Source organism: Gekko japonicus, unplaced genomic scaffold (genome assembly GCF_001447785.1).
Source record: "Gekko japonicus isolate JY-2015 unplaced genomic scaffold, Gekko_japonicus_V1.1 scaffold241, whole genome shotgun sequence".
In the NCBI taxonomy this organism is placed as follows: Eukaryota; Metazoa; Chordata; class Lepidosauria; order Squamata; family Gekkonidae; genus Gekko; species Gekko japonicus.
Window position 1 is genome coordinate 619,679 of NW_015160216.1, and position 18,619 is coordinate 638,297.

Consider the following 18,619-nt stretch of genomic DNA (forward strand, 5'->3'; position numbering starts at 1 on the left):
CTGGTGCTGCAAAAGGCTCTTTTATTTTGTATTGGCAGAGGAGTTCCCTAACTGAGCTACTGGAAGACAAGCCTTTAGTTTCATTTGGCTCCTTTGTTTACTGTAGGGGCCAGAAAAGAAGGAGTCTATAATACAGTAAAAGTTTTGTGGGCAGCAGGGACAACCAAGCTTTTATAACCCAGCGGCACCAAGTGGATGGCAGCCATGGCTGGGACCGAGCAGGGGGACACAGTGCACTTGGTGCTGCTTCAGCAGCCGTAGCCAGGACCAAGTGGAGGTGTGTTTCCTGTTCTCCTTATACCTGCTCTTGTGGAACAGCAGGCAGTGCTTCTTGGTTGTCTCTTAGCAATGGCCTTCAGGTGCTTGGCAGCAGGGCGAATGGGTGATACCTGTGGTTGAGAAGCTCTCCCTGCCCCTCCTTCCCCTGCTCTTGCATGAGAACAGGCAGCAGAAAGGCATGGAGTACTTCTTGTCTGGCTCTCAGCTATTGGTGATGGTCTCCAGGCAGCAGTGCCAGTGGGTGGGTCCCACTTTTCCACTGCCTACCCTTGGTTGTAATCCAGCATGCTGGTTAACCAAGTGCTGGATAACACAGCTCTTATAGTATGAGTGTGCCAGCTTCAGTTGGGCCCCCACTGCTCTTCTCTTGAGCTGCTGCTCCTTTGACTTTCTGTGTAGTCTCAGCTCTTAACTTTAAATTTGCTGTCCTTTCAGCATTTCAGGTGCTTCAGTCTTCATTTTTTTTTAGCTGGTTGGTCAACAGACTCTCTTGAGACTCTCTTAGGGCTTTCCCAGCTGTCAGGAAATTAGATATTGACCAAAACTGTGTTACCAGAATCTGAAGACTCTGTGTTGCAGGAAAATTGTGTATCAAATTATAATCACTGATTCTTTGTACTAGCTTCGTGCTAATGCCCTCATCAAGCGAGGCAGTATGTATATGCAACAGCAACAACCTATGCTCTCCACTCAAGACTTTAATATGGCTGCTGACATTGATCCTCAGAATGCAGATGTTTATCATCACAGGGGGCAGGTAAGACTCATTATACTTTGTTTTTCAACTTCCACAGAATATTCTGCAGTTAACAGAGTAACAGAAAAATGTTAATAGTTGACCTCTTACCTATGGCTCAGTTTACATGAAATGTGAAAAACATGGTATGTTTTTCATTCATCTTGAATCCAGAGAACAGAAGTAATGCTAAACAGGAAGGCTAATGCTTCAGAAAGTTTGAATCTATTGTGGTGGATGGTATGGAGTCAGCATTTGAAGAGCAGGTTAAGAGCTTTGAGGTGCTAATGGATCCAGCCTTGCTATTTGAAAGGCAGGTTGGCGGGACGATCAAGAGTGCCTTCAGCCAGCTGTTTCTGGTTCACCAGATCTTGCTTTTCCTAAATTCAGCTGAACCAAATCCATGGTTTTGTAATTTCTCAGTTGGACTACTATAATGTGTTCTACATAGGACTGTCCTTGAAGATAATCTGTAAATGTCCGCTTTCCCAGAATTTGCAGCCTTGTAGCGAGGCTAGCTATCCAGAACATATCTGCTGTTTTTTAAAACAGCTACACTGGCTACCAGTTTGTTTCTGAATTCAGTTCAAGGTGCTGGTTATGACCTTTAAAGCCTTTCAGAGCCTGGGACCCAGTGTCTAAAGAACTGTCTTTCCCTGTGTATCAGCTGTGGTCTTCAGCGTACCACCTTCCAGGTGTTCTCTCTAAAAGTAGCTCTGTGCTTCTCTGGGGTTGCTCCCACTATGGTACAAGCTCCTAGAGAAGGTGGAGGGGATGCCATCCTTGGCCACTTTCAGGGGTTGCTTTAAGTCTACTTTGTTCATCAGTGCTTTTAATGGAACAGCAGACATTTTATTAGGTCAGGGGTGAATTCAGGTATTACTGTTACTTGTATGTTTTTAATTCCGTATTATAGCACATTTTACTGAGCCATGAGGAAAGGCAGGGCATAAATGGTTAAATAAATAAACGGAAGACACTGTGTGAGTGAGTTTCATGCTAGCTCATTTATTTCCTCTTCTGTCCTGTGCTTGAGTCTCCTCCCCTTCTTGTTTCAATAAGGCTTTCTGGTTTTATCCAAACCAGCAAATTACGGTTGAACTTGCTCCCAATCCAGAACTACAAACCATGCTTAAACTGTGGCTTTGAAAGAGGAAGGACATTTCAGCGTGTGGCAGGAAAAGGGAACATGGCTTTGGTTCTGAACTGGATGCTTGTGTAATGAATTATTTGCATTTAAAGTGTTAACTGCTGAAAAGTAAAGAAGAGAGTAGAAGTAAAGATATCAATTTTAAGTGAAAAATAGAACCTACACTTGGCATAAACTAGTGCTGATGGGCTCTGAGAAAATCTGTAAATGCCAAATACTTGGTTTATAACTAGAGTAGTTCTCTGGTACTTCTGTAGTGACAATGGTTTTCCTTGTGTAGATACTGAGAGTGTACAGCTGTTCTCACACCTCTTTTATATTAGCTGAAAATCCTGCTTGACCAAGTTGAAGAAGCTGTAGAAGATTTTGATGAATGTATCCGTTTGCGGCCAGATTCTGCTTTGGCACAAGCACAGAAATGCTTTGCATTGGTGAGCCTATGGAATTTTGTAAAAAAATTTACTATAAAATAAAGTCTGTTAGAAATGTATTGTGAAAATATGGTCCAGAAGCAACTTTGCTGAAAGTGAAATATTTTGGAATATTGATTATTTTCTGGTCAAATAATAATAAAGTGGGGTTTTTGTACATGACTGTATTTTGACATGGTAAACTTTGTTTCTAACAGTATCGGCAAGCTTACACTGGAAATAATGCTTTACAAGTACAAGCAGCAATGAAAGGCTTTGAGGATGTTATTAAAAAATTTCCCAGATGTGCAGAAGGCTATGCACTGTATGCCCAGGTATATGTCACTATCTGTTAATCTTTGAAAGTTCCTTTTTGTATTATCATTAACCAGTTCTGAGCTTCTCATGTTCCAGCAATAAATGCTATTTCTGCATTCTTAGCATGTGAGCAGGTTGTACAGGCATTTTCTGTTGCTTATGATAGAAGTGCTAAATGAACAGAAAATGTAGTCCTGATTTAAAGTACTTTCACATAGAATTCTTTATTCAAGTTCACTATTTATTCATGCAGGCATTAACAGATCAACAACAATTTGGAAAAGCTGATGAAATGTATGATAAATGTATTGATCTTGAGCCAGATAATGCTACTACTTACGTTCATAAAGGGTAAGTATGTAGTTGCTCTTATACATAAGGCTATCTGCAGAGTTGCTTTTGTGGCTTTTTTGTTTACTTATTTAGAGTATTGTTATGCCACCTCTCTCTAAGGAAACATTCCACGGTGGCTTATAAAATAAGATATATAATACATTAACATATTAAAAATTCTTAATGAAAACCCAGCCTTAAAAACCAACCAGAGCACAAAAAACATAGATAATTAAGCAGAAGAATTCCAGTTTTGGACAAAATGCAGTATAACAATGTTGGTAAAAGAACAGTGCATTAATTAAAAGCCTGGATAAACAGAAACATTTTGTCCTGATGCCTGAAAAAGAGTAATGTATGTGCTAGGCAAAGTGCCTCTATTGAAAAAGCCCTGTATCTGGTTGCTACCCACCGCAGTTCTGAAGGCGGGGCAATGTGAGCCAGATTGTCACTGGCGGGCTGGACAGTATGGGAGGAGGCAGTCCTTCAAATACCCAGGCCTCACTCCATTTAGAGCTTTAAAAGTAAGAACCAGAACCTTGAATTGTGCCTGGAAACAAATGAGCAGCCAGTGCAGATCTTTCAGCTTCAGAGTCTTACTGTCTGTGTATCCACCCCTGACAGTAGCCTGGCTGCCTGCCACATCTGGAACCAGCTGAAATTCTGGATTGTTTTCAGAGGCAGCCTCACATAGAGTGAAGGTGCAGGAGAGGAAATAACTTTAGCTCAGGAATAATACTTTTTTCTCTGAGAACCATTTTGGTAATGGAATACTCAAATTTTCTTGAATTTCCGATGCTTTTATAATTATAGAACAAAGTTTGAGTCCAGTGGCACCTTTAAGACCAACAAAGTTTTATTCAAGGTTTGAGCTTTTGTGTGCACGCACACTTCCTCAGATACACTGAAAGTGTGCATGCACATGAAAGCTCTTACCTTGAATAAGACTTTGTAGGTCTTAAGGGTGCCACTGGACTCAGACTTCGTTCTGCTGCTTCAGACCAACACGGCTACCCACCAATGCTCCCTCTAAGCTGTGGATTCTTGTGAGCAAAAATTCTACTTTCTGAGTTACTGGCATTAAAGTTGTGAGCAAGCGATTAAATTAGATTGCTCTGGAGCCCTCCTTCCTGAGCTAAGAAAAAATGTGTGAGCCAGAGGCTAAAAAACTGTGATTTAGCTCACACTAACTCAGAGGGAACACTGTTACCCACCTTAGTTTTATAATTATAGCCTTGGATCCTAAGCCTTGTTACCATTTGCATCCCTTTTTGCCGTCTCAGAGGTTTCCTTTGGCAGGAAGTGTTTTTTGGTTCATTGAAAGATCCTGGTGTTGCAGGAACAGAGATTCCTAATGATAGAAGAGCATGGGCCATAGTTAAGGACTGCCCATGCAACAGAAGAGGTGCAGCATGATAAGAAGCAAGACTTAAGATCCAAGCTGTGAAGTTCTAAATTAATGTTATTTGCTGCTTATGTTCTGAATTGTTGTTGTTGTTGTTCAGTCGTACAGTCGAGTCCGACTCTTCATGACCCCATGGACCGTATCACGCCAGGTCCTCTTGTCTTCCGTCGTGCTCCGGAAGTGCATAACTTAGTTTGCTCTGGAGCCATCCTTCCTGAGCCAAGACAACAAAAGTCTGTGAGGTGGAAGCTAAAAAAATGTGATCTAGCTCACACTAACTCAGCTTAGAGGGAACACTGTTTGTGGGATACTCAGAACCAGTGTTCCCTCTAAGCTGAGTTAGTGTGAGCTAGCTCAGTTTTTTTAGCCTCTAGTTTACAGATTTTTGTCTTAGCTCAGGAAGGATGGCTCCAGAGCAAACTAGTTTATGCAGTAGCCAAATCGCTTGCTCACAACTTTAATGCCAGCGGATCACAAAGTAGAATTTTTGCTCACAAGACTCTACAGCTTAGAGGGAGCATTGCTCAGAACCCAATATATTCTTTTAGCTCAAACTCATACCTTATTTCTGGGTAAATGTCTGTAAGTATCTGCTGATAGGAAAGTTCCTTGCAGTTTTCGTTTGACTGGTAAACACATTTTGCTTCATTTGTTCATTCCCTTTTCCTCTTCTGCTTCCCAAACCTTTCTCACATACCCAGCTACTTCATTTCTGGAGAAAACATGTATCATAGAGATAGCCATGTTAGACTGTTGCAGCAAAACCAAGCGGGACTCTAATGTAGCAATGGGCACAAACCAGGAAAATGGAGGTTTGTCCCAGTTTGTGGGGGTCACACGAGCCATAAACTTTCACAAACCTCCCTGTTTAACAAACCAGTTTGTTTCATGAGGTTCGTGTTGGTGTGTGTGTGTCTTCCCTCTTTTCTGCTGGGGGCGGCTCCCCGAGGCCAGCAGAATGGAAGGGCGGAATATCTTGCAAAAGCCATTTAAAGGGAACGTTCCCTTTAAATGGGTTTTGCAAGTGGTGCCATGTGTGAGTGAAGTCCAAGCAGGGCAAGTTCACCACTTCTGGGTTTACCTGCTGCTTGGACTTCACTCACATGCAGCGCTTACTTGCAAAAGCCATTTAAAGAGGACATTCCCTTCAAACGGCTTTTGCAAGTGGCGCCACATGCAAGTGAAGTCCAAGCAGGGCAGGTTCACCACTTCCAGGTGAACTCGCCACTTGGATTTTGCTTGCCTGCAGCTTGCAGAAGCCATTTAAAGGTAACACTTGGAAGTTGGACCGGGGGAGCAAAAGGGATAGCTGAAATGGCTTGCATCTATTTCAGCCTAACAGCTGATGGGCACACCGGCTCCACTGTTAAGCTAAAATGGTTGCAAGCAATGTTCCCTCTAAGCTGTGGAGTCTTGTGAGCAGAAATTCTACTTTGTGAGCTACTGGCATTAAAGTTGTGAATGAGCGATTTGGCTACCACATAAATTAGTTTACTCTGGAGCCATCCTTCCTGAGCTAAGACAAAAATGTGTGAGCCAGAGGCTAAAAAACTGTGAGCTAACTCACACTAACTCAGCTTAGAGGGAACACTAGTTGCAAGCCATTTCAGTGTTCCCTCTTGCTCCCCCACCCCATTTCCCACCACTAACCACCAAAAACCGTATGGAGGGTTATGCATAGGGATGGGCACGAACCTTGGTTCATGAACCACGAACTGGCTATGTTCATCATGAAATTAGGTTCCTGATGAGGTTTGTGCCCATCCCTAATCTCATAGCATCTTAAAAACTAATATATTTTTATTTTAGCCAGGTTTGATGGACCGAAGCCCACTTCATCAGATTTGATGAAATAGGTTCCAGCCCACAAAAAAGCTTACATTAGAATAAACCTGTATTATTTTTTAAGGTGCCCCAAGGCTCCTGATTGTTTCTGGAGACAAGTTTATCATTTATTTGTTGGATATTGTACTGCCTAAATAGATTTTACTGGTGAAAGTCAAGAAATGTAACTAAATTTTAGGAATACGTTTAATCAATCACTGATTTGTATGTGATTTTTGTGATTGATTGCATCCTGCTAAGCCTACTTGAATGCAGATTATGTTTTAGTTCATATTCATATGACTGTCTCTTATTTGCTTGCTTTTTATTGGAATGCTACTATGTTAGGTGTGTATACTTTTTTCTGATGGAGTAGGCTATCCATATTCACAGATGGTCTGCAATTGATTTGTTTCAGTTTACTTCAACTTCAGTGGAAACAGGATTTAGATAAAGGTTTGGAGCTTATAAGCAAGGCCATTGAAATTGATAATAAATGTGACTTTGCGTATGAGACCATGGGGACAATTGAAGTGCAAAGGTAAGCACTGCACGCTTCTGGTTTGAGAGTCTGTGATAGTATAGGATCCTATAAACTTTTATTCCTGGTGGCTTACAAATTTGGTGTACTGGGTGAACTCATCTTTGGGAAGTTTGTGTACTGTTATATGTATTCTACTTAAAGAAAATGACAGACTTACCTCAAATTGCTTTCAGACCCTTTCCTTTTGAAGTGGCAGCTATATTGATTTGTGCCATGTTCCAAATGTGTGAGTCTATCTTTGCCTGCCAAATAGTACAGCTACAAGAAGAAAAAACACTGTACAATCACCTTGCCAATTATATGAAAATGATCTTATTTATATACTACTAGGAAGAAAGCCCATTGTACCAAGAGACAACAAGCACTAGCTCGGGCGGCGGGCAGTGCCCCCCCCAGCTGCTCCAGTCCCCGTCGGGCCAAGGCGCATGGCCCCCTCCCCCTGCCTGTCTGAGGCCCCAGCGGGCCAAGGCGGCCGGCCTCGCCTCCCCCATGGGGCACTCGCTGAGTGGGCGGGCTCTGGTGGGCCAAGCAGTGTGACGTCGTCCCTCTCCCAACCGCCGGCTCGAGCCACCAGCAGGCAAAGGCGGCCAGGCGCGCCCCTCCACACACCGCCGAGGCCCCGGCGGGCCAAGGCAACCGGGCTCAGGCCTCTCCCCGCCGGCCGCGCAAGCCACCGCCATGCGAAGGCAGGCAGCCTTGCCCGTAACTTCCTCGGGAGCCCCCCCGCCTGCTGGACAGCCCAGTGGGCCAAGCTGGCCGGCTACATCCCTCCCCTGTTGGGCCGTTCGAGACGTGGGTGGGCCAAGCCGGTCAGGCTCGTCCCTCCTCCCTGCCCGTTTGAGGCAGGGCAGCCACCAGGCCCTGGCCGTCTGCACTGGCCATCAATCTTGGGGGGAGCAGCTGCAGAGGTGGCACAGAGATGGGCAAGGCACTGGGGAAGCACGGCAGCGCTTTGGGCCAGAGGAAGACAGGAGGTGTGTTCAGCAGAGCGATTACACCGACTTTTGAGGCACATCTGGGCTGGCGCTGCCTGTGTGGGTGGGAGTCTGGGAATGCAGCCAGTGGCCACAGCGCCTGTTGTGAGTGGCAGTTCTTTCAGCCAACTGATTTTGGCATGAATCGAATCCTGCCACCCCATAGGAGAGATGCCACCCCAAATCAGCTTTATAATATAGGAGAGATAATCTCTACAAAAGCCAAGCAAGATATAATCCTAAATCAAGAAATATTTCCAGTTTCATAGAAGAATGTGCCCTCTACTTCTGACTTCGGCTTATGGTGGGTGCCCAGGTTGCTCCTCATTCTAGCGAAGGCTCTATCAAAGCCACAAACTCTTCAACAAGCACAGTATGTTCTTCATAAGGCACAAATATTATCCTTTATTACTGAAATACTTTCATGGAATGTATATAGCCATTTGAAATGAGGAGCAACCTGCGCACTCATAAGCCGAAGTCAGAAATGGCAGGCACATTCTTCTGCAAAATTGGAAATATTTCTTGATTTAGGACACTAATTATCTTGCTTGGCTTTTGTAGAGATTGTTGTAATGTTATATTGTAATTGTATGGAATTTCATTGGATGTTTGTATATGGTAATTTATTGAAAAACACATAGTTGTAAATATTTTTCAAAAAAGTATTTATTATAGTATATAAATAAGATCATTTTCATCTAATTGGCAAGCCAATTGCACAGTGCTTTTTCTTCTTCTTCTTGTTCCCACACTGCTTCCCAAACCATACAGCCAGCCTAGAGAGGGCTGGTGGGGAAATCTGATGGAGAAAAGGTTAGTAGCCTGGGTTTAGTGCATTTTCCAGCTGTGAGCCATTCCCTCAAATCCCTTGCCACAGGAGCAAAATAAAATGATAGCAAGTCTATTTGTTGTTTCGGCATCATCTACCATTAAACCAATTTCCCCCCTCTCTCGCCTTTTACATAAGTACAGTCCAAGCATTAATTTGCAAGCAGTTGTAGCATGCTACTAAATCAGACTTTGGTAAGGAACTAATAGGCCTATACCCCAGAGAAAGCTACTCTCATGTGCTACTCTCCTTGACCTGTTTTGCCGCAAGTGCTGAAGCTGCAGACTGAAAGGTCTGTAGTTTGGCAGTTCGAGACCCTAGTGCCGCATGACAGTGAGCTCCCGTCTGTGGCCCCAGCTCCTGCCAACCTAGCAGTTCAAAAGCAAGAAATTGCAAGTAGGTAAATTGGTACAGCTTTGGTGGGAAGGTAATAGTGTTCCATGCGCCTCGGCATTTAGTCATGCCAGCCACATGACCATGGAAATGTTTTCACACAGCACTGGCTCTTTGGCTTGGAAGCGGAGATGCGCACCGCCCCCTAGAGTTGGATTTGACTAGCTTTCGAGCAAGGGAGACCTTTACCGTTAAGGCTAGATGGACCCTGATAAATGCAGCCTCAACACTGAAGAGTGTGGCAGGGAGCACAGGATTTGGAGAAGCCAAAATATTTCCAGAGTGGTTGACACACAGTGGCTACCCCACCCCCATTGATCAATAAACAATATCATGCCAATTTTAGGCCGTATTTCTCTATACAGACATAACATTTATTGAGCATACTGTAAACAGATTTGTGACAACTAGCCAGAACAGTTTTATAGAATGAAATTAACAGTTGAGACAAATCTTGAAAAATCTCTTCAGTTTTGCTTAATCCCTCTTCCTAATAGTCACTGAAGTGTTCTTGTTAGTGAACTGTACTGTTGTATGCTATTTCACCATCCATTTCTTTATGGCCACTAGAATTCATGGGGCTCCTGTTGGCCAATCATAGAAATACCTTGCTTTAATGAACACTATAATCAGACAGGAGCACAGTTTATAATGTACACATGAAGTTGAGGGAGTCACAGTATACAGTGGAAAATCAAAAAAGTTTTGTGTAGTATCCATGTGTAACTGCTGAGCCTTAACTTGTAAATTTTCTTCTCTGTCCCTTTGTTTCAGAGGCAATTTGGATAAAGCCATTGAAATGTTCAACAAAGCTATTAACTTGGCCAAATCTGAGATGGAGATGGCTCACCTCTACTCACTCTGTGATGCTGCCTATGCCCAGACAGAAGTTGCAAAGAAATATGGATTGAAACCACCAACATTGTAAAGAAACATCAGGGGAAGGAAATAATCTTTTAAAAAGTAAAGCTGCCCAGTTTGACCTTATCCTAAAGACACTGTTGCAGTGTGTTGGATGGTGATTTTTTTTCTATTCGTGGTGGTGTAGTTATCTGTTTAATGTTTAGGTGTTGTGGGAATGGCTGTGCAAGAAAGGAAGCAGTTGTTCCCTCTGCAGCAAATAATTGTTGAAAGGAGATTAAAAAACAAGAGTTTGCAAGGGGATCAAAAGAGTATTTTGGCCATGCAAATAAAAACCTTTTTGACTCATGTTTTGAGGGTGGCTGTTGTGAGTGAATGGTTGTATCTACAAGGGTGATTTTAAAAATTTAATAGGGGTGTTTAATTTTTTTATGCCATGTGAATCCCTTTGGATTGATTTTAGCTTTGCAAAAGGCAGTTGCAGAAGAGTTTAATAACAGGGATTTTAAGACAAACAATAGATGCAGCATAATCTTTCATTATATGTGTCACATACAGGCTCCCTGTCCCATTTTCTGTTTCATTTAAGAGGAGAGTGACAGCTTTGAAGAAACTGAAATTCAGAGTATACTGTTCTACTGAATGATTTGTAATATCTGTTTCAGAACACCCTCACAGGTCAACTTGGTAACAGAATTCTCCCTTGGGTTCTTTTTTCCAGTTTGCATGTCCCCTGAAAGAGCTGAATAATCAAGCCATTTTTCAGGAGAGAAATTTTTTCTCTGTTAGGCAATTCCTGAACTGGGTGCAGACTGTTCAGGTTTAGTATGTATTTGTACATTTGCTACTTGTATGCAGAAACAAAGTATTTTGAAGCTTTGTTGGGATAAGAGTTAGTTGAAATGGTCTAGCATTGGAAACTGTAGCAGCTACTACTCGTACAAGAAATAATCTTTTCTATTATTGGTGTTACAAAGTACAAGTTCGTAGCATTCTTATCCTTTTATAGGAAGTCTTCTTTACCAGTGCTAAGTGTTTGAAAATTTAGGAAGCTGTGTATGCTGGTTCCAGTTGCCCTTTTCTTAAATGCTACTTGAAGGTGATCGATAACTCTTGTAAAGCTATCCTGTGTTATGGGGAGTTCATTGTGTGATGCAGATACGTCAATGTCATCTGCATTTATAAAACTCTGACCTACTTTTTGTTCCCTCTTGTTGATACAATGCATCTAATGGTTTACACTTTTTATTTTTTTTTTATTTTTTTGCTGAAGGTAGTAAATGAAGATTGGAGATTCAGGAAAACTTAACCTTCAGTGTATGTTGAGCTGCTTCAAATCTCTTTCTAGAAATAATGTGACTAACTGGAGATCTTTTTCATCCATTCTTTAATAGAAATAGCTCTTCTGGATCCCTGTACCTCCTAATTTTGACTGCATCATGGTTCCCCCCCCCCCAAAAAAGGAGTTTTTATTTGCGTGGCTTTATCTACACTGACACTTCTCTCTCCTGAAAACAATTAAGAACTAAGCATGTGCTGTCTGATACTAGCATTCCAAATCATCACAGACTGTTGCCTGTTCTTCAGATATTTGAAAACTGCACTGAAAGAATGCATTTGTTATTTTTTTTGTAAATGACTTGCCACATGTAAAGTCATTAAATAAATACTACAATCAAATCTCTCTGATATAAGTAATCTGCGATGGTTCACAGTCACTTAATTAGAAATACAAAATGACAATCGTGTGATTTCTGAATGTATTGTAGCTGCTGCAAATGGTCTTGCTTGCAATTTCTGACATTCCAAAATTCTCGTCAATTTCCCCATTTCCTTTTTCAAAACTGGATTTGGGACAGGGTTCTCTCTCACAAAAAAGCAGTTATTCCTTAGTTTAGGATCAATGTGTTGACTGCTGTTACCTTGTTAAAAACAAAATAGGAGGAAGGGGCAGTCCAGATCCTTAGTGGGCAATAACACCTATTAATAGCAGACTGCTTGTTATTGTACCACTAAAGCACTTTCCCTTGTTCCCATTAATAGCAAGTTTGAGTTCTTAAAAATTGTCTTCAACATAAGAGAAAGGTGAATTGCTTTCTGAAGCCTACTGCAGGTGGGAAATGCACCTATATTCAGACACAGGCCTGTCGGGTGTAGCTGCTGTGCTATACTCTTTTGTAATCCTGATCCCATGAAATCTCTGCTTATTCTGGTTCTTAAACATGAGAGCAGGGTACCAAGTTTGTATTGGCCATAGAAAGAGATTAGTAAGAGGGCATTCTCCTTGATGGTATTGAATTAGAATGGCTTAAATACCAAAGCTGGCAAAACTTAAGACAGAAACTAATACTGGTGCATCTGTAAATAATTGTACAGTTTAAGTGCCTGTCTTCAGAGAGTATCAAGTAAGACTAATAATGATGAAAACAGCATTGAGGGAGCCCTCATTAACTCCTTTTTATATATGCATATGTCAGGTGTTCTGAAAAATTTACCAGCTCACACCCTATTCCCTTATATTGAAATATCTTTTAGACAGTAGAATATCTGTAGCTATTTTTTAGCAAGAATGAAAATAAAACATAATCTTTAATGTCCAGAAGTCTGGATTGTGCAAAAAAAATTAAGCTGTCAAAAAAGAAAATCCTGTTAGGAAAAGGGAAGAGGTCTTCCTTATTCAGGTGAAGTTGGGTACAGTGCATCTGTAATGGGTTGCTCAGGCGGGGAGGCAGAGGGTGGACAAGGGGGAGGCATGCAGCAGGGTTCCATTCAACTAAGAGGCCAGCGTCTGTCTGCATTTCTGGTGTCTCTATTATCAAGTCCAATTCTACATCACTGGTCCCACATGCAATTTGAGAGTTAATTTCATTCTCACTCTCCTGGCTGGACAGCCCTTGAATTCCTCCCAGCTCCTTTGCACCAAGAGCTTAAGTGCTTTCCCCTCTAATTGGCCATGCCCCCCATCAACAGCTGCTGTTGAACCTACCCGCCATTCCTCAGCAACACTCCTTTCCCTGGAACTGCCACAGCATGTATCAGCCAGCTTCTTCCTGCCATTGGTGTTCCTGGCCATGCTCTTCTAATGGGTCAGCAACCCACCTCTAGCCCAGTGAGCCCTCTAAGTGCCACCTGTGCCCCCCTCTTCCATCCCACTTGTTGTCTCTGATCTACCACACACACCCCGCCAAGTGGGTTGCTGCCACCTCCACCAGGGTTGCTTGTTCCTCACCCTCTGCCTGTTGAGGGAGAGAGAAAATAGCATTAACATGAGCCCCCCCAGGTTGGCGGGCCACTTGGAAGGCATAGGGTTGTAGAGTCAGGTACCAGTGGTTGAGCCTGGGGTTAGTGTACTTCACACGTTGCAGTCATTGTAGGGGGCATGATCCATTACCAGAGTAACAGGTTGCCCCATAAGACCTGTGATAACTTGTACACCACTCATCTAACCATCAGCACCTCCTGCTCTTTGACAGCATGACAGTGCTCCTGCAGTGTAAACATTTGTCTAATGCAATACTGGATGTTCCTCTTAACCCTGCCATAACACTGCTCCCAGTCCTGACCCTGAGGCATCATAAAAAGGGCTTGAGGGTCAGGGATACGCAAGGCTGGTTTGTGTGTCATGGCCCCTCTGACCGTCTCAAAGGCCTGTATGGCTTCAGGGGTCCAGGATTCTTTTTCCGAGTTAGTTCTGTCAGGGCAGCAGTTATGGTCACAAAATGGGGGATAAATTGCCAATATCCGGCCAGCCCCAAGAAGCACTCTAGCCCTTTCTTTGTATCCAATCTCTTCCACTGCACTGGGGCTTTGGCCTTGTCTACAGGGCAAACTTGGTCCTGACCCATTTAAAAGCCTAGGTACTGGACCTGCTTATGGGTTTAAATACTTGGCTGGGTTGGCAGTTAGTCCAGCTTTGCATAACCAGTGCAATACTTGTACCAAATGATCCAGGTGCTCTTGCCACATACTACTAAAGGTGACAGTGTCATCCATGTAGGCCATGGCAAACCTGTCTAGTTCTGCCGGGACTCTGTCCATTAGATGCTAGAAGGATACAGCCATGCTACTGAGCCTGTCTTATCTGAGCCTCTTGTTTGCTCAGTCCTGGCTCTAACCCATAGCTGTTCCTCTTTTTGCACCTCTGATGCTTCTGGCCATAAGCTGTCCTTTGTCTCTTCCTCTTCATCAGTTTCCACTGCCAGTACCTTGACTGTGCATCTTTCAGGCTCCTGCCAGACCTTCAAAAGATCCACACGATAAATGTGAGGAGCATTATGCAGATTAAGTCAGCGCACTTTGTAATCTACAGGCCCCGTTCACAGCACTACCTCAGAGGACCCCTGCCATTGAACCTGCAATTTAAGACTATGGCTGGGTAGTAGAATCATTATGCGGTCCCTGGGCTGAAAGGTATGTTCTCCACCTGCCAGTTGTACTATTCTTTCTGCACAATGGGCCCATTCCACCAACTTTTCCTGGAGTTGCATCACATACTGAATGACCCCTTGTCCTGGCAAGCCTTCCACCTCCCACTGTCCCTTGAAGAGGTCCAGCACCCACCCTGGGAGGCACCCATTTAGGAGTTTGGATGGGGAGAAACCTGTGGAAGCCTGGCGCGCCTCCTGATCCACAAACAAATGAGTGAGCAGGACAAGCTGGAAGAACTCTTGCATTGTTGTTTCAATCAAACCTAGGGAAAGAAAGCTAAACTATGAAGTCTTAGATGCAGCAGGTGGCTTAAAATGGACACACGTGACTATGATGTAAGCTAAGGTCTGCAGTGATTGTCTTTTTATATTTTTGACTAATAAATTTCCTTTCACCATATTTTATCTTAATGAACAAGTTAACTGAAAGAATAGATCTTTGAAAGTGTTATCTAATGTGAATGTAGTAACCCTAGCTGAATTAATAGGATTACACATAGAGTAACTTGCCAAGATGTTAAATGGGAACAGGCACTTGCCACTTTTGTACTGGTACTTTAAAATTAGACCTGTTGACTATCTTCCAATCCAATCCAAATACCTTTATTGTCATAAAAAGAAAAAAGCTACAACATGGCCAATTTACAGAGAATTTCAATTATAAAAACCATCAAGCATCACATAGAAAAGCTAGACTTTTGCTCCCTGATTGTTATGGCAGTCAGAAGGTACCTTGCAACTGAACTTGTAATGTGGGGACATTGGTCAGATAGTAAAAGAGATACTAACTTTGCCTCAGATAGACCGTGAATGTTAGACACAATAGGTTTAAATATACAGTCCTGCACTTCCCCATAAAAATCACAACGAAGTACATTGTGCTGAGGGAAAAGTGTCCTTGTGAAAAAAATCCTTCAGAAATGCTACAGGGGACTTCAATGAAAGGCCTATTGTAACTTTTGAAGGATAATTTGCAGTGGATTTGGAGAAACATAATCATGGTTTGCATCATAAACAGCTTCTCTGCTAGCACAAGGGGGGGGGACACTCTGCTGCCCTATATTGTGTGTTCATATGGATCCCACACTCCACAGTATAGCTGTGGGGTGTCAAAAAGGGTCCCTCCTACCAGTGGAAAAACTGAAAGGATCCAACGTGTGTGAACATTACAGTACACTTACTTCAGGTGCACTATCAATGGTATCTTTTCTTATATAAACTGAAGAAAAAACAAGTTTGACTTTGTTTACTGTAGAAGCTATACAGTGAGCTGCCTTAGTACCTATTTTGACACAATTGTGATAACCTATCCTGCATAAGAGAACAAATGACTGGATACATGATGCAATATAATCCATTAGTACCAATAAGCTATTTAAATGGGTCATTTGTAAATGTGACCAAGTCAGTCATTTATTAACAGCAGCTAGAACAGCTATTGTTAGGATCTGGCTAACATCTGACCCATTTTAACTGCAACTCTTCCTAAACAGGGACTCCATTTACTGTGTTCATATTTATCAGTTTTGAATGTCAAAGAAGGAAGGTTATTTAAAAAAAATAACAATAGAGTAACAATCGAGTAACATATTGGAACCATAAATATCAAAATAATCTAAATGCTTCATTTTTTTTGTTGACACTATTATGATCTCCCAGTCTCATTTAGAAAATACTAAAAGTTGAAGGGGTTTTACACATACTGACCTCCAGCTGGAATTTGAGTCAATACCTTACTGTGTGGTCCTTGCTCAAAGAATGCATCTGTTTCAATTAGAAGGCATGATCTAGCTTAAGAGAGTTTTAAATCCTACTGGTTTTATGGGAAAATTAAGCAGGTTCTTAAATACCTCCCACTGAGATCAGTGGGACAAAGCACTGCACAGCATTGCTTTGGTTTGTATCCATAAACACCTTCCTACTCTTCTGCAGAATACTGCCACTTTCTCATAAGCCAAGAAAGAGGTGTAGATCTGATTTTTCCCTCGTCTCTCAAAAGGAATAAATGTACACAATGCTTTAAGCTGAGGGGTGGGGTATGTAAGTGTGAACAAATGAGTGAGCAGGACAAGCTGGAAGAACTCTTGCATTGTTTCAATCAAACCTAGGGAAAGCTAAACTATGAAGTTTTAGGTGCAGCAGGTGGCTTAAAATGGATACACATGACTATGATGTAAGCTAAGGCCTGCAGTGATTGTCTTTTTATATTTTTGACTAATAAATTTCCTTTCACTGTACATGTGTCTTTTTTTAGAGTGTAACAGACATGTTTGTGAAAAGAAAAAGTAGGTTGAAATATTGCTGGTGATCTTGTCAGGTTCATCAATGTTGGCAGTTTTCTGTGGCTCAGCACTTGTACTTTCCTACTTCCATCCTTCAGCCTGGTGGTAATTTACACTCTAAAGATCAATTTTAGACTGCTTAGAGCTGGGAAGATGGAGGGGTTACAGTGGCTTGGTCCTAAGAAACTGCGAACTGAACATAAGAGATGCCAATGTTGGATCAGGCCAATGGCCCATCCAGTCCAACACTCTGTCACACAGTGGCCAAAAATACCAGGTGCCACCAGGAGGTCCACCAGTGGAGCCAGGACACTAGAAGCCCTCCCACTGTTGCTCCCCCCAAGCACCAAGAATACAGAGCATCACTTGCCCCAGAGTTCCTATCTATACCTTGTGGCTAATAGACACTGATGGATCTCTGCTCCATATGTTTATCCAGTTCCCTCTTGAAGCTGTCCAGGCTTGTAGCTGCCACCACCTCCTGTGGCAGTGAATTCTATGTGTTAATCACTCTTTGGGTGAAGAAGTACTTCCTTTTATCTGTTCTAACCTCAGCAATTTCATTGAGTGTCCACGAGTTCTTGTATTGTGAGAAAGGGAGAAAAGTACTTCTTTCTCTACCTGCTCTATCCCATTTATTATCTTGTAAACCTCTATCATGTCACCCCACAGTTGTCATTTCTTTGAGCTAAAGAGCCCCAAGCGCTTCAACCTTTCTTCATAGGGAAAGTGCTCTGACCCTTTTATCATTCTAGTTGCCCTTTTCTGCAGTTTTTCCAATGCTATAATTTCTGAGTATAAGGAATGATCATATTCGACATCAGGGTAAAAATCTTCTCCATTACATTTTATTCTAAAAACATCAAGGTGATGTCCTTTACTGCAAAACCCCTGGGCTGGGAAATCACTGCAATGAGAGTTTTAAGTGAATTCACATATGCAGCAAGTTCAGTTCATTACTGTAATGTTCCAGGTTAGCAGAAGAGCCTACTCCTTTGCTGTGTAACCATAAGCACTCACAAGTAATGCTCTCGTGCTAGTGATGCAATCTGTTTTTGGTGCTATACAAAAGTGCTTCACCAGTATTTGCACCCTAACACGGCTTCTTCTGATGTGTCCAAAGGTGGGAAACACAACCCTACAATGCTGTAGGACTTTTGTTCTCTGAAATTTCAACCATGTGGACAAATTCAACATGTCTAGGCTTTGATCTCAAAGCTTGTATTCTGTAGTTAATGAAGTATAGCCCTTCTTAACAAGTTCAAAACACTTTTCAGGTATTAATCTAATATATAATTATCAAATATCCGATGAAAATGCAGGGCTATTAAATTTATTCTTAGTTCAAATATCTTTTTTGTTAATGCAGATATTTATTGAAGATTTTTTCCCTCCAAAGGCTTTCACTTCTTTTCTAAAACCTAGTGGCCAACACCTGCAAATCTCACATGGAAAAGGCCTCCAGAGTCCCAGGATCCTGCTCCTATCCCCCACAGTCAATATTCTTTAATGTGGGGATCCAGAGCAGGTCTCTCTCAGTAGTTCAATGGACAAGATGTGCATCCCTCAGATTTAGGCCATTTGTGGTTTTAAGAGATTAGCCAACAGTTGACTAGCAAAACCAGAAGTTAACTGGTAGGCAGTACAGCTTGTGTAGAATGGTGTTATGTGACCTTGGTCTCCACTGCATTGAATACAGGAAGCTGCCTTATACTCAATCAGACCGTCGGTCCATAAAGTTCAGTACTGTCTACTTAGACTGGCAGCAGCTCTCCAGGGTCTCAGGCAGAGGTCTTTCACATCATCTACTGCTAGTTCCTTTAACTGGTGATGCCGGGGATAGGACTTCGG

The 18,619-nt window shown here is 42.3% G+C and overlaps 1 protein-coding gene across 1 annotated transcript in view; it reads left to right on the plus strand.

The window, feature by feature from the left end:
- The window catches only part of TOMM70A (translocase of outer mitochondrial membrane 70 homolog A (S. cerevisiae)), a 32,537-nt gene extending 20,642 nt beyond the window's left edge, over positions 1-11,895 (plus strand). Inside the window, exons 7-12 of the mRNA XM_015410654.1 lie at positions 902-1,036; positions 2,489-2,596; positions 2,794-2,910; positions 3,147-3,244; positions 6,874-6,996; positions 9,973-11,895. Of these exons, the coding sequence (XP_015266140.1) occupies positions 902-1,036; positions 2,489-2,596; positions 2,794-2,910; positions 3,147-3,244; positions 6,874-6,996; positions 9,973-10,126 (735 nt within the window). The 3' untranslated portion in view covers positions 10,127-11,895. The remainder of the gene's footprint in view (positions 1-901; positions 1,037-2,488; positions 2,597-2,793; positions 2,911-3,146; positions 3,245-6,873; positions 6,997-9,972) is intronic.
- The last annotated feature ends 6,724 nt before the right edge of the window (positions 11,896-18,619 follow it).